Source organism: Tamandua tetradactyla, chromosome 15, assembly GCF_023851605.1.
Source record: "Tamandua tetradactyla isolate mTamTet1 chromosome 15, mTamTet1.pri, whole genome shotgun sequence".
NCBI classification, from domain to species: Eukaryota; Metazoa; Chordata; class Mammalia; order Pilosa; family Myrmecophagidae; genus Tamandua; species Tamandua tetradactyla.
This window is the reverse complement of record NC_135341.1, coordinates 42,679,075-42,695,617: the sequence shown is the minus strand read 5'-3', so window position 1 is coordinate 42,695,617 and position 16,543 is coordinate 42,679,075. Positions and strand designations below refer to the sequence as shown.

General features: G+C 32.0%; 1 protein-coding gene across 3 annotated transcripts in view; it reads left to right on the top strand.

The window, feature by feature from the left end:
* TOPAZ1 (testis and ovary specific TOPAZ 1) overlaps nt 1-16,543 on the top strand; it is an 85,158-nt gene that overhangs the window by 25,460 nt on the left and 43,155 nt on the right. For all 3 annotated transcript variants that reach the window (XM_077129619.1, XM_077129621.1, XM_077129618.1), the window contains exons 5-12: nt 96-160; nt 2,785-2,924; nt 3,819-3,904; nt 4,598-4,723; nt 6,014-6,077; nt 8,383-8,534; nt 8,753-8,845; nt 11,670-11,785. In XM_077129619.1, the coding sequence (XP_076985734.1) occupies nt 96-160; nt 2,785-2,924; nt 3,819-3,904; nt 4,598-4,723; nt 6,014-6,077; nt 8,383-8,534; nt 8,753-8,845; nt 11,670-11,785 (842 nt within the window). The remainder of the gene's footprint in view (nt 1-95; nt 161-2,784; nt 2,925-3,818; nt 3,905-4,597; nt 4,724-6,013; nt 6,078-8,382; nt 8,535-8,752; nt 8,846-11,669; nt 11,786-16,543) is intronic.

Genomic DNA, 16,543 nt, shown 5'->3' with positions numbered 1-16,543 from the left:
TCTAGTAAATACTAATAAATCTGGTAGGCCTTATAGCTTAATATAGTATACAGAGATACTCATTTGCATTTTTTTTAACCTTAATCTCTTCACAGTATAGATTTTCAGGCAAGGTGACTATTAAAGAAGAAAAAGAAAATATTTTTGAAGCTTGCAAAAGGTCTGTAACAATTTAATTACATAACAAAAAATAGTCATCTAATTTGTATCTTGAATGTGGTTTTCGTTCTCTGCTATATATGCTTGGGCTACTGTGTACATTTGGGTATGATTTAATTAATGTGTCAGATGTAACCAGATGTAATAGCTATTATAAGTTCCTTAATGCAGATTTGAACCTTAATGCTGTTACTTAGTTTTTGAGCCATTAATGTTATTTTTGAGGAAGAAATAAAGACTAGTAATAAAACCAAAGATTAAAAGGATGTGTATGTAAGTTTTACAAGGATAGGAATGGCTGAAATCATATAAGCATTGCAGTTTGCAATTATGTTACATGAATGATGTGAGTAGAGTTAGGGAACACTCACTAGAACACATAAAAATACCAAATTTAGAGTTGGAGACTACCTTAGAGATCATCTTATCCTCCCCTCACCCCTACCTTTCTCATGAAGAAAAGCAAACCCAGGTTAGGTGGCAAATATGTTCTGGTGTTTTATGTTAAGACAGTGCTTTTCAAAGTATTGTCCCTGGAGCAGCAGCAGCATCTGGGAACTTTTTAGAAATGCAGATTTGGGGACCCTATTGCAGACTTACTGTATTAGAAACTTTGTATGAGGCCCATCAGTTGGTCGTGATGCATGCTCAAGTTTGAGAATCATTGTATAAAGAAAAGGCTAGATAACAATTAGGTTAGCACAGAAACCTGGTGAGTTCATGAATACTTGGAAATCTGAAATAAAAAATGTATGAGGTTAGCATTTTTTCTGTATAAAAAGTTTTGCTTACAAATGTTACTCTTTTTTAAAATCTAAATTTGTTTTTATTAGATGAGTTATATTAGATGAGTTATAGGTTTACAGAAAATAATGCAGAAAACACAGTTCCCATATACACACATACACCCATTATTAACACCTTGTATTAGTGTGGTACCTTTGTTACAGTCGATGAAAGAATGTTATTAAAATTGTACTGGGCGGTGCAATGGTGACTCAGTGGCAGAATTCGTGCCTGCCATGCTGGAGACCCGGGTTTGATTCCTGGTGCCTGCCCATGATAAAAAAAAAATTGTGCTATTAACTATAATCCATAGTTTACATTGGGATTCACTGTGTTGCACGGTCCTATGGTGTTTTTTTTTCAATTTTTTAAACTGCAAATTTTGTTGAAATATATTCACATACCATATAATCCATCCAAAGTATCCAATAATGTCTCACCATATCATCACCTAATTTGCAATCATCACAACCAATTTTAGAACATTTTCATTACTCCAAAAAGAAAAATAGCAAATAGACATTAAAAAAAAGGAAACCCCAAACATCCCATACCCTTATCCCCCCTCATTATTGACCCTTAGTATTGGCATGGTATATTTGTGATGGTTGATGAAAGAATATTAAGATATTACTGGAAACTGTAGTCCATAGTTGGCAATAGGTATTTTTCCCTCCATATACCACTCTGTTATTAACTCTTTGTACAAGTGACGTAAATTTGTACTAGTTCATGAAAGAACTTATTTATATTTGTAGTGTTAATCATAACATTATCCACAACAAGGTTCACTGTGTTATACAATCCCATAATTTAACCTCTAGCTTTCCTTCTGGTGACATACATGACTCTAAACAACCCCTTTCAACCATATTCACTTATAGTTCAGCACTATCACTTATAATCCCAATAAATGTTACTTTTTGTGTTTTGTTTTATTTGGGGAGATATGTTGATTACATATAGGAATGACATCCTAAAATATGGAGAGAAGTGAATATGTCTATTTTTTGTGAAAGTTTTTATCCCCATCAGTGCTATAAGTTTCACCTATTGCAATGTGGCTCCTCTTCTTGCCGTTTTTACTCTCCTATAGCTCACGAAGCCAGCTGAGAAAGCTTATTTGGATTATATTTAAGGTAAAATATGATAGTTTCTGAGTGAGGCTATAAGTCTTTACTCTTAAAAGTAAATTCATTTGTGTTTACTAGTCAATTCTGGGATACTTCCTTCCCTCTCCCTTGCTTACCTTCTTTATTTTTCTAGATAAGTGACCTCCAGATTAAATTTTTCTAAAATTGATTTAATAGGCCCTCACATATAAACAGTCAAAACTGTTTAAGGCTACTTTGGAACAATAATTTTTTTTTTATCTCCCCCCCAAATACAGCACAAATTTATTGTATGTATTTTCCTGAAGACTAATTTAGAATTCATTTGTTTCAGTGCATCATTATTGATATAAAAAAACAATCAAATTAATGGTAGTAATCCAATTAATATTAAGCATTATTAATAATAGAATAATTGAATGTTCTTTTTTGGACTAGAACACCAGCACAGTTCCTCCTGTAACTGTATACCTGGCATGATCAAAAATATTTCTCTCTGGTCTTTACCCCTACCACTCTTCTGTCATTACCTTAGCCAATTATTGGTTTTCTAGTTAAAACAGAAACAGTTTGTTGAGAATAAGGTGATTAGAGTTTTTTAATTTTGAAGACTCATAGTATATAATATAGGTAGCATTAGGTTGTGTTTCCAGTTACTTGACTCTCATTACTTTGTTGTTTTTTAAATAAATTTAAATTTGTATTTGTTTTTTTTCTACTTTTACAGCAAGGATTCCAAAAATGCAGAGATCATGGCTCGTGAATGTCAATTAATGGCACTGGGCCCAAAACCTGTGTGCTTAACAGTGCCACCTTTGAATCTAAGTGCTCATCAAGAAGACACAATACTGAAGCCCTGGATGAGTGGTACTGTTTTCTTAATAAAACTATGTATAAAATTTTTCCACTAAAAAAAACCAATTTATTAAAATTAGAAGGTTTATGCACATTCACTTAGTACTTTTGATGGAACAATTTCTTAAATATCTGCATTTATGTGACAGTGATAATGCAGGTAAATCATAGATTATATCTAAAATACTCATATTTTAATTGTATATTTGTGCCCATTTCTTGATAATTAATAATGCTTTGAACAAAATAATTTAGAATTTAGAGACTAAATTTACTCATCTGTGCCTTCCTTCCCATTACTGAATTCATGCTGCTTGATGTTGTGTGCTATAGTAGCAAACCCATGATAATCATGGTTTTATCTTTGAAAGCTTTACATGGTTCATAATGCAAATTACTGCAGAGTTGTGCACCAAAAACTTCAATTTATTCCAGATTATATCTTGATGCTGCTAAGGTAAAAAAAAAATGAAATGATTTAAAATAATATTTTAATTTATCTTTAGAAAATATCATTTTTAAATGCACTTACTCTCATGATAGGTTTGTCAGTAGTTTTCTTCCCTTAGAAACATATGTTGTGTCTAATATTTGCTTAATTTAGAGACATTTCATTTGAATGTAGTAAGTACTCTATGTTGCTATGTAATGCTTTTAAGAAAGTTTTCCTTCAGTTTACAGTGAGTTTAAAATTTGAAGTTCAGGTATGGAAACATTTAAGGACACCTAAAATGTGAATTATTTTGTATTTCCCAGTTACACACCATGGTAGAACAGTCTGTGAATTGAGCATACATATTCTAAAGTGAAACTTTGAAGCATTTAGTCATAATCATCTGTTTCATTGCTCTGAAGGGAAGAAGTTATAACATACTGATATGTAATATCATTCTTAATCATTTCTAGATTTCAGATTTCCAGGAAAGCATTCTGTCTTAAAATTGCAGAATCCTCAAACTTGTGAAATATTTAAGAGGGAAAAAAATGTAGGGGTAAGTTTCCCACTTAAAAAAAAGTAATATTCTTATAAAACGCTTACCTTGGAGATTCTCTGGTTATATTTCCTTGTCTATCTTCCTTTTTTTAAAGCATTTATGGATATTATCAAGATATTGAGGCAGAAATTAATTAGTGACTCAGAGGGTATTGACAGACAATATAAGGGTAAAGGCTGATGTGGGAGGAAAACAGAAAATACAGGATCGGTAGTTCCAGTGATGAAGAAAAAAAGTTTTTTGTAAAAATGTTTAACTCTATCGTTTACCTTTTTCTGTTAATCAGAAAAGCTGAGAAGAGTATTGGTTCCAATAAATGCATCTGAAATATGTATATTATAAAAGAATTAACTTTTATAACAGTAAGAGTAGGTAAGTAGGTATATGGGAGGGAGAAAGGAATGTATAAGTGTTTAAAAACATGTATAGTAAAGTAAAACAGTAATAATGTTGAGGGGATATTTTACACTAATGGAAATGAGAAAATTCACAAATCACTTTAAATTGATTTTTCATTATTTTTCAAAATATGAATTGTTTGGAGATTTATTTTTTCTAATCAAATTGGCAAGCAATTTATCTAATACTGGTTTGACATATGGTATTTCTGATTGCCTCAAATGCCTTCTCACTTGATTATAGTAAATATTTTACATTTAACACCAGAAGGTAATTTATCTAATTTTTTAGGTGTTCCAGAAGCCTCTAGGGTTGATGATACCCCATAGATATTGCAGATTTCATTTCAATACATTACGTGGCTGTGAGCGATCACAGTGCAAGTTTGCCCATGTCCCTGAGCAAGGAGATGAAAAGGTAAAATATTCAGTCTTTGAATTAGAGTTTACTTTGATAACTTCCTCAGTTGTATATTTTAATGCATATTTTCATTGGCTCCTAATAGCCTGGATGAACTTTACCTGTTCTTGGATTTATGCAAAGATCATAAATGTGTATTCTTTTGTGACTGGCTTCTTTTGTGTCTTACTGTTTTTGAGATTCATCCTTTTTTACCTAATAATGAATATTTCTTTCTCATTGCTGTATAATATTTAATATTCTGCTGTGTGAACATCTCAAAATTTATTTTGTTGATAAGTATCACTTGATGAGCATTTGGGTGGTTTCCCGATTTTTTATATTATAGTGTCTTCTCTGTCTTTGGGGAAACATACATACACATGCTGAGGGATTATACTTAAGACTGAAATTGCTGGGTCTTAGGCTCTGCATATCTTCTGGTGAGTGGGTAATGAATCCTCAATGTGGTTTTATCTTGCGTTTTCCTGATGATTGATGAAGTTGAACATCTTTCCAAATGTTTAGTGGATATTTGGATTTGCTCTTTTGGGAAATATCCAAATCTTTTGCCAGTGTTGTATGGAATTATATTTTTATTGATCTGTAAGAATTCATTATATATTCCAAATACAATTTATATGCAAAGGTATGTGTGTATGTATGTGTGTGTGTGTGTGTGTGTGTGTATGTGTATATATATATATATCTTTTCCTACTCAGCAAAGTGCTTTTTCACCCTCTTGAAGTTGTCTTTTGATAAACAGAATTCTTAATTTTATATAGTCCAATTGTTGATTGTTTCCTTTTGTTAACTTTTTGTTTCCTATTAAAGTATTCTTTCAAGATCATGAAGATGTTCTTTGTTTTCAAGTTTTTTGTTTTGCCTTCTGCATTTAGAACTCCAGTCCATCTAGAATTGATTTTTGTATGTGGTGAGAGAAAAAGGTCATAATACATATTTTTTGCCCTGTGGCCATCCAGTCACTTGTCCAGTTGTCCAGTCACTTGTGATAAATCAGCTGACTGGATATGAGTGGGTCTGTATCTAGACACTGTTGTAATCCATTGGTCAAATGTTTACCCTTGCACCAGTGAACGGTTATTTTTTAAATTATCTAAATAAGACTTTTGTAATGAATTCAAAACACATTTCAAATCTTTGAGTTGACCTAACATCAACTTCTTTATTCCAGTGCTTTAAGTTCATTTTAAAATTTTGCATTAACTAGAAAGATAGGATTGAGATTTGTGTAGTTTTTTATGAAATATAAAAAGATAATTTTACATCTTTTGTGACTTTTGCAGGTTTGCATGGATGTGTTTAAGAAATATATAAGTATCAATGAGCTATGTTTGCTGCAACGTGCAGGTTTGAAACAATGGAATTTCTAAAATAAATTGATCAATGAGGGTATTTCAAATAACGTGCTATGTTATGTGTCCTGTAATTGAAAGTAAATTCAGTACCTTCTAAGTATAAAAACTGAATGGGTTACCTAAGAATGGTTCTTTTGGTCTTAGGAAGCATTGTGGAATTTTGGCTAATCTATCACTGTAATTCCTTTACATACTAATATTTTAATAACCTATAAATTTTATTTACAAGTAAAAGATAGAGAAAAAGTTATTTTCAGCTAGTCTTAAAATCCATCTGGAGGGATTTTCAGAAGCTGAATCTTCCTTACTACTTCAGCTGTTCTCTTTACTTACCCCTTATAGTCGATTTACAACCCGTCCTAAGCTCTGTGTACTTCCCTAACATTCCAGACTGTTATCAGTGCCACTACTGCCGCTGTTCTCTTTACTCAGGACTCTCCTTCCACACTCTTTCCCAAGACAAAAACCTATTTATAGTTCAAATCTTAGTCATAAGAAATAGTATTACCTCTTCTGTTAGACACTTACGTGACCCCACAACCCCATTTTATCCTCTTCCCTTGTCTCCTCCCTACAAGTCCCAAGAGGACAGAGACAGAAGCTTTCTTTATATTTGTTCCCTTGACACAGTCACCAAAGCCACATAGTATATGGTAATTAGAGGACTTTAGCTTCTTCTTCACCTGCTTGACATCTCTTTCATTTAAAGACAAAATTTCTGACCAGTTTATTTGTTATTTTACTGGCAGTATCATCTCCCAAAGGATTAGAGGAAGCCCCTGAGAGAACCGCTAGTCTGAATTTTTTTTTTTTTCTTTTACATGGGCAGGCTCTGGGAGTTGAGCCCATGCTAGTATGGGTTTAATCCAACAAGAAGGAAGTAGTTGGGGTAGAAGTAATAGGAATCTGTATAGGGAAAGCACTTGTCAGCTGATATGTTGTAATAGCCAGGGGGAGATGCTACATATTTCAGATATGAATGAACTTTTAAATTCCCGGAAACACTTTAATGAGATATGGAATAAAAGAGGATAATCAAAGAAAGGAGTAGAAGTAATTAATTCTGATAAATTATCAGTGAAATGGCATTATGAATTGACAAAACCCTTTTAGAAAGCAATATAGCAGTTCATGTCAAAAGCTATTAATGTTCTAAACTTTTTTATCTGATGGTCTAATCAGAGGAGATAATTTTAGAAGGTGACATTAATTTGATATTTTAATAATTAAAATTAAACAAAAAACTCATTATACTTTTTATACTACCCCTTCTTTTTAAAACATCTTCAGTTCCAGTTTTATTAATAAATTATTGTTGCAGATACTCTGAATTTCCCATGTTATCATAAGTTGATCTGCTTCTTATATAGGCAGTTGTCTCAATACTGAAAAGTAAATAGCAGCAAGAATTTGTCTATATGTGTCCTGGAAAAATAATTGTTATATATAAAGAAGCCTTACACCAAAAGTCAAATGCTGTTATACCACCTTAATAAAATTGCTGTAACTGCAACACTGATTTTTCTGTTGTGCTGTTGGGCTTTTTATCATAGTTGCTGACTTTCCCATGCAATACCAAGTAATCCAACTAGTAATAAGTACTTCCAGTATAAATAATTTATCAAAAAAATAAAAACCAAAAGTAATTTACTAGGGACAGTTTGAGCTGAAGTGTACAAATTTTAACTGGTAAATTTAGAATGGGGAGGGGGGTCAGTGAAATTATCCCAATTAAAATAATTTTAGGAAAATTTTGAAATGGTTTAATTGTTTTATAAAAAATCGTTTGAGGAATTGGTTTGATGTAAAAAGAATACTTTCTCATAGGAAATTAGTGTTGTTATAATTCTTAGTAGAATATCCATAATCATAAACTGGAGTCAGAAATGCCTAAGATCGAAATGTTGGTGTGTATCAAAATGTCTGAATTCATCCCAAAATTATATAATTTCTCATAAGTGACCAGGCCACTACCCTAAGACTGAAGCAGTTTGATTCCTTGAGAGTTCATATTCAGACCGTGATGTATTTGGTAATTTGTACCTGTTCTTTGTGGATAGTACATATGGATAGTACATGAGGTCTTCCAGTTTAATGGTGATGATGCCTGGATAACTGACTTCAAATATCATTGCCATTTTGATTTTTGCTTTATTTTCATAAAATATTTCTGATACTGGAAATGTAGCTTTTAAGAAAATCAACTTATACTGTATCTTTAAATATAAAAAAACCTAATTTGGGACAGATAAATATTTTCAATGCTACAAATGACTTTAATATATTTTCATTTTCAGCAAACATGTTTATGGAATACTACAGAAAGTTTCCTCCTGGCATATACTTTGATTTACAAGTGCTAAATGACCTTCTAAACTCTTTACTCAAACATTGTTTATTGAAAGAAGTTTTTCAGGTAGTGAATCTCAGCATAATTGTTAAAATGCTGGTAAGTAACCTGAAGCAATTATAATTTTTAAATTTTAAGTGAATTTCTTTGTTTTTATTTTATTGTTTATATAATTTAGCTGTTACAGGTATCTATTAAAAAATCTGTTGAATATTTTCTAGAGAACACTTGTGTTTTTCAGCATAAAGAACTTTGAGAAACTTAAGGTATACTGAAAGAAGACATGAAAATGAGTATAACTTTTTTGTTTTATTCAGCCTGCTCTGAAAATATTACTAAAAATATTTGAACATGTGGCAACTATGAACTTAAGGAATGCTGTACCTGTTTTAATTGATATCTTTTGTAAGGTATGATTTTATTTTATCTTTTTTATTCTCTGATAGTACATAACCAAGAAAATTATTTCTACTTACATCCTTAAACTGCCATTTATTCACATTCTGGATACCAAAGAGTTCTGTTTTCAAAAATGTTCTTTTTTTCCTGAAATAGTTTTATAAACAGAATCCAGTGGCTGACAGGCCTTCCCCTTTAATAAATTGTTCCAATCCTTCAAGTTGACTACTTTGTGATTCATGAACTGTCCTCATTTCTACTCCTTAAGGAGGATTAAAGATAAACCTCTTTCCCCAGAAGCTTTGAGGTAGTTTACAACAAAATGAATAAATTAATATATAAATAGAAAATCTTGACCAAAACAAAGAAAATAGACACAGAGAAACACATTGGCTAGGAATTAGTTTTAAATTCAGCTCTAAACAAAAAGAGAAATAAGAACTTTTTATGGCTCTCATAAAATGTATGAAAACTTTTGCTTTTGTAGTATACTTCCTAATATTAGGTACTCTCCATCCAATCTACTTCAGAATAGGCCTAATAGTTGGAAAAGTTCCAGTTTTCTTTAGGAAGAAGCAGTGTTCATTCTAGTAGATAAATATTTGAATGAATACTTCTAGTTCCACATTATAAAATGTGACAGAATTATTTACTAGATGTTTTTCAGATTAGAAGCTGCTGTCACCTATGGTAGCTATAGAAATCATCCTCAGAAAGGATCCCGTAAATTGTCTGATATTGATCTGCAAAATGTACCCGCATTACTGTACAAGTAAATTTGCCCATAATGGAGAATATCTGACAAAGACGATGGTTTTCTTTTTTGTGTGGTTACTAAGGAGCTGTTATTTCTGGAAGTTGCTTGATACCAATTTCCCTATACCAACTATTTCAGGGTTTAGTTTTATCATCATCTTTAAGGAATATGCTTTTCTTCTTTCTTCTTCTTAGCTGTGCACCACACCCCATCTAATTAACAATATCATTAAGAAAATATCAAGTAAAGGCTTATTTTGTACTGCTTTATGTTGTTATCTAGTTTGTCAGGAGACAGTTTATTTTTACCCTGGGTGTTTTGCTTTGTTTTGTTTTGTTTTACCCTTGTTTTTGAGTAGTGTTAAAGGGCATTGTTTTTAAGTATGTCAATAACCAGATAACTAATTTGTTCTCTTGCAGATTCATTTATAGTTTGCCCTGTCCATTTAGTCAAAAGTCATTGCATTGTCAGTGAATACAGACAGACCAAGCATAGTCCTTCCGAATGTTATAGAACATAATAATAAATAACTATGGTGTTTACTCCTTTACTTCATAAAGTTTAGAAAGCCATCTTGTCAAAGTAGAGAGGGTCAATATATTGAAGAAAGCAGCTACTTTTAAAAAAAAATGATATGGAGCTACTTTGATTCCAGAAGAATTGATATAAATAGTTGAAGGGTTTGAGCCTGTATTTAGAATAGGCTTAAAAATGTTTCCAAAATTTTTCACCAAAATTTTTCAACTTAAATTGTTTAGTCATATGAGTTAGGGTGATAGTTTCCAGGACCCATTCAAAAATGAAATTTAGATAATTTTTCTTGAAGTCCAAAGATAGAAAAAATCTCTGAATAATTTTTTACCATTATCTTTCACTAAGAGAAATTCTATCTCAAAATATACATCAGCTATAAGTACTAACAGCCAAATTACAGGCTTTCAGGCAGATATTTATTGTACTGTATATTTTTATATATTTATTATACTAATGTTTATTATACTATTCATTTTTCAGGCACGAAATGATAATAGAATATTCTAATGTAGCGTATTTTATGGTAGCTTCTCTCCCATTCTTTCCTGCTATTATTTTATTATCCTACCTGAATTCTTACTTTCTGGTACTCCTTTCAAACCTAGCCTGGGGATGCAAGGCATACATTCTCACGAACATTCAAAAACATTTTGATATTTAATTTCTAAAAAGGGAAAATTTCTTGAAAACTAGAATGCAGCCATAAAAGATTTTTAGCAAAAAGTTTTGCTTGCAGAATTTCCGAAACCTCTTAACTGACCTCAGTTTTAACTCCCTGATCTTACCAATGCCTGTTTAATGCCCAGGCACACATTGAAGTACCTAATCTTAACACCTTTGGGCAGAGGTCGACAGGATCGTTTGAGCTGAGGCAATTAGTAAAACTGCCTACCTGCAACTTTATATTCTTCCCCACCCTGCCCAGGTAATGTCACGCCTTAGAAGACTTGCCAGAGAAAGGCTGCCTCTCATTCTTCCCATTCTCATACCAGATGTATCTAGATTCTCCCATTAACTCTCTCCACTAAAACTGGAGAGCATGAAGAAGACTGAAAATAAATCATACGCAAAAGATGGAGAGACCTTTGAATTTTAAAAGTCACGTATTGTATACTTAGGTGATCAGTCACCTCAGTTATTCATTTAGTAAATAATTACTGGTTCTGCTCCAGACAAAGCCCTGTATAAGGCACAGGAGAAATACTTACCAGGAAGTTTATACAATCAGGATTGAGGTATGAACACTGGTGCCTGTATTAAAAGATAGGCTGAGTAGCAAACAAAAGATATAAGTGGTTGAGATAACTTGAACAAGAATAAAAAATGGAGCCATTTTGAATTCAAATTATTATTTTCATTTTTGTTTTAAATACTTGTAATAGGGTGTCTTATTGTGGTTCACAAATATTTGAAGAAAACATACTTCAAATTTTTAAAGAGAGTTTAAATTTCACTTGTTTTCACGTATCACTTCTTCTGTCCATCTCTAAAAATTGACTTCTCAGTTTACGTTTTTACAAGAATGCTACTTTTTTCTTCTGCAGCTTGTTGAAGCTGGGATGGTGCTTGATCCAGAACACTTTAACTATATTGTTAAGCTCTTATACCAAGTACAGGCTTCTAAACAAGAAATAACTGCAGTTCTGGAAATGAAATCTAGGTAAGAAAAATTGTTATTTACACTAAAATGTATATATTTTAGTGGAGACTTATAAAAGGTGAAAGCAAAGCCTTATCACTGTGCATATATCTAAACATATAGATAGTAACTCCCATCTCTTGGCTATGTCCTACCTTAGTCAAGCTGCCTGTAACCAGCCTTCCTGCCCAGTTGCAGCCAAATCTTTCTCAGTAATTCATTTCATCTCAGTTATCTGGCACATGAAGTGTGCCTTTCATTTTCTATTTCCGAGCTTAATTCCACTTAATGTACAACGTTATATGTATACAAATTACTTTAATTGTTTTTTCTCTTTTACCTAATTCTTATGTTAGTTTAATAATCCCTCTTCTTTATTCTTTCTCACTTGTTCACTTTATTTTATGGGCTTGAAAGGCCTTTGCTTAAAAATTTCTGATAAATGTAAGACTAGCACCATAATATACCTGTACTGAAAAGGGAAAGCTGTGACTTTTAAAAGCTTTTTATTAAATATAACAGATGTGGAGAAGTGTGCAAATCATAAATATTTAAATGAGCCATAATTTTAAAAATGAAATTAGATTTGATAAAGAGCAGATGGTACCAGTCCCAAAGTCCTTGAGAATGCCCAGAAATCTTCTAAAAAGGGTTTAAATTTATTTTATCTCATTCCTTATCATCCTCTAATGCAGAGGTTCCCAAACTTTCTATGTTCAGTGTCCCAAGGCCAAAAGAAATATCTTCACAGTCCCATTTATTAAATAGGTCCAAACAAGTTAATTATAGTCGTTTGCACAGTGCCCAACAGATTTCTCCTGTAAATTGAAAATATCCTGTGTGCCCCTATGAATTTGTGTAGTACGTTGGCACATTGCTAGGGGATCATGTCTCTGATTAATGTTATTTCCCTTTAAGTACCAGCATTTAAGATAAATTTGACTTCTTCATTTCCATGAATTTTTTTTCATTTGCTTAACTACTGATAATTAGCAATATTTATGTTTTCCATAAAAATTATAACATTTAAGTTAGATATTTGTACTACCTAAAAAATATATTTTTGTGAGATGGCTGCAGTTTGTCTACCATGTAATTCTGGAATATAATCCATTTACAAGTAGGGTACATCTGTATTTTCTTCCAAACATTAAGTTCATTTTCTTCCTGAGTCATGTGCTAAAGACTTTTCCCATTTTGGGCAGTGGTTGCTCTCAAAGATAGTTTAAGTGGCTAGGAAGTAGCTAGCAAATCCTTTTCTCCAGCCAGATTCAATAGTAGCTGGCATAGGGGAAGTGTTTGCATCAGGGTCCAGGAGGAGCTGCAGTACCCAGGACAGCTGCAGAACTCCACTCTCACGTGATGATCGGAACAGGATCTGTTGGTATAGGAAACCTCCAGAACATACCAGCCTTGATTTTCAAACTTTTCGAAGTGATAAAATCACACAGAATTGGAAGCTGTAAAATAAAGCCACAATTCAACTTCTAGAGATGAACCGTGAAGACACATGTTCAATAATACAAAAATACATATGCCCAAAATTATCCACTGTAGCACTGTTTATAATTACAAAATATTGGGAACGAATATGCCCAGGAAATATACAGTGATTGAATAATCTATAATATATCTATACAAAGAGTACTTTGTGGTGATTAAAAAATAAGGATTTATTTCTATGATGATTTAGAGTGATTTTCAAGACATATTGATAAATGATAAAAGCAAAGTTTACATAAAGCTAGTCTTTATTTAAGAAATAAGTGGATATAAGAAAATATATATTTATCCATTCAGTACAGGAAGGATAAACCAGAAGCTAAAATGTTTGGTTAGTTCCAGTGTAAGAACAGAAAAGGGATGGAAAGGAGGAAATAGAAATGGCATAGGAAGGATAAAGAGCAATATTTCTCATTGCACACTTTTTAGTGTGGCTTTTGACTCAGAACAAATGGTAATGTTTCACATACCTCTCCCTCCCCAAATAATTAAAATCAACTATGATGTAGGGGAAATCCAAAATATAATACAAACAGTAACAGATAAACCTAAGTGTACTGCAGATGAATTACATAATCACACTGAATAGGAGTGGGAAGAAAAGAACTAACCTAAATAACTTAAAAGTATCTTGGCTAATGAAAATATAACGTTATGCTAACAGTGTACTCTAGATAGTTATTTTTTTCACAGAGATGAGGGTTAGAAATTTTGAAAGTACTTCCTGCAAATACCAGGATTGAGTAAGTGACCAAGTATATTTGTAGATAATGAGTACCAGCTTTCTCACTGCCAAAGAAAACAATCTAAGTAAGAAAAGAGAAAAGGTTAGAATGAAATGAATTCTGTGATGTTGGGCTGGAATCGAGCTAGCAGTATGAATTCAAGTTATTCTCATATACATAAAAATAAACACAGAAATAAGTTTCTGTGTGTATATATGTGATTATTGTACACACATATATTTCTTAGCCCTGTTTTCCGAGAATACCTAGATATGATAACACTCCTGCAGCAGTGAGCACACCCAGCACTCAGATTTAAGTTTCTAAATACCATTCTCCAATAAAAGGAACCATAGCTCCTTGGAGAAGTGGTTGTTGGTAATGCTGAAGGAGGGAAAATACATGATGAGCCTTCAACATCCTGAGGCTGTAAAAAATAAGAAGGTGCTAGAAAAATGATGGGGCATGATGAAAGAACATAGAAACCAACCAGAAGAAACTTCCAAAGGTCAAATCTAATACAATTTAAGTGGCAAAACAAGTAAGGGAATAAAATAAGTATTCATGAATCCATATTAACATAAATAATTGAACAAATAAATGGAGAAAGGATAGCTCTTCCTTGGTGAAGAATTCCAATTAATAAATGTAGAGGAAAATACAAAATCTGCATTAGGCAAACACCACAGTAATAACTTGCAGGCAGGATCCACTGATGAATGTACAAATTAATGTATGAAACAAATAGGATAATGCATAGTGCTAAAGTCTCTTTCCCAGGATATTTAATAATAACTAAAAGGGAAAAACAGTAACTTTACAGTGGAGAAATCTGGTAGGTACTATTTTAATTAAGGGATCAAAGTTAATATAACCAGTAATATTGATACCATGGACACTTTGCTATGATGAACTAACAAAGTTTACTGTTAGTTAATAATATTGTACCAAAGCTAATATTTGTACCTGCATCCAAAGATAAGTGCAGTAGAGCAATCGCTAAATAAACTGCGAAGAGATATCATCAAAAACAGTATAGATTATCATAATGTAATTCTAAAAAAATGTTCAAGTACCTTCCACAGGAAGGTAAGGAAAGGAAAATAGAGGAATGAAAGCTAGAATGAATAAACTGAAAACAAATAATAAAAGGTAGGCTTGTACCCTAACGTATCAATAATTACTTTAAATATAAATTTATAAATGCAATAATTAAAGGGCAAAGATCAACAGAATAGATACAAAAGTATGGCCCAACTGTATACTTTCTACGTACCCTCTACAATAAACTGATTTCCAAAATAAAGATATAGGTAGGTTGAAAGTAAAATAATGGAAAATAACATAACATGCCAAAAAAAAGGCATGGTGACTTTATCATTATCAGTTAAAGTAGGCATCAGAGCCAAGAGAACTACGAGGGACAAGGAGGAACACTACACAGTGATAAAATGGTCAGTACACCAAAAAGACAGCATTCCAAAATGTGTATGCACCAAACACAGAGCTTGAAATTACATAGAGAAAACTGATAGAACTAAAAGGAGAAATAGACAAATCTACAGTTTTATTTGGGACTTCAGGATTCTTCTTGACAATTGATAGAAATACTAGATAGGAAATCAGCAAAGATATAGAAGAACTGAACCCCACCAACAACCAACAGGATCTAATAGATATTTGTAGAACGCTCCACCCCCAAAAGCAGAAAATATTGTTTTCAAACATCCATGTAAAATATTCACCAAAATAGACCATATCTTGGATCATAAAACAAACTTCAACAAATTTTAAATTATGGAAATTATTCAGAGTATGTTCTCTGATCATAATAAAATAAACTGGAAATCAGCAATGGAAAGATAACAGGAAAATCTCCCAGATACCTGAAAATTGAATCACATCAACTTCTGATAAATCTATGGGTAAAAAGAATGTTCAAAATAAGTAAAAGTAAACTGAATAAACTGTTAAAACTACTGAATAAAAATAAAAACATCTTACAATTTAAGAGCAGTTATCAACAAATAATGTACCTCAAATAGCTAAAATCATCAGAAAAACAAGAACAAAGTTGTCACATTTCTTAATTTAAAAACTTAGGAAAAAATCTCAGTAATCAAAACAGTATGATACTGGCACAAGGACAGATATACAGACTAATGGAATCAAATTGAGAGTTAAGAAATAAACTTTCACATCTATGGCCCACTGATTTTTTAAAATTCATTTTATTTCATTTTGTTTTTTATTAGAGAAAATGTACATTTTGCAGAAAAGTCATGCATAAAATATAGCATTTCCATATACTAAAGTAATATTGACAGTTTGCATTAGTATGTAAATTTGTTGCAATAAATGAAAGAACATCTTTGTAATCGTACTATCAATTATAGTCTGTAGTTCATTCTAGGGCTTACAGTTTGTGCTGTACAGTTCTATGGATATATCTTTTACTTTTCTATTCTAATAATATATATACAACCTAAAATTCCCCCTTTTGAACATATTCAATGTATATTTCAGTACTGTTAATTATATTCTCAATGTT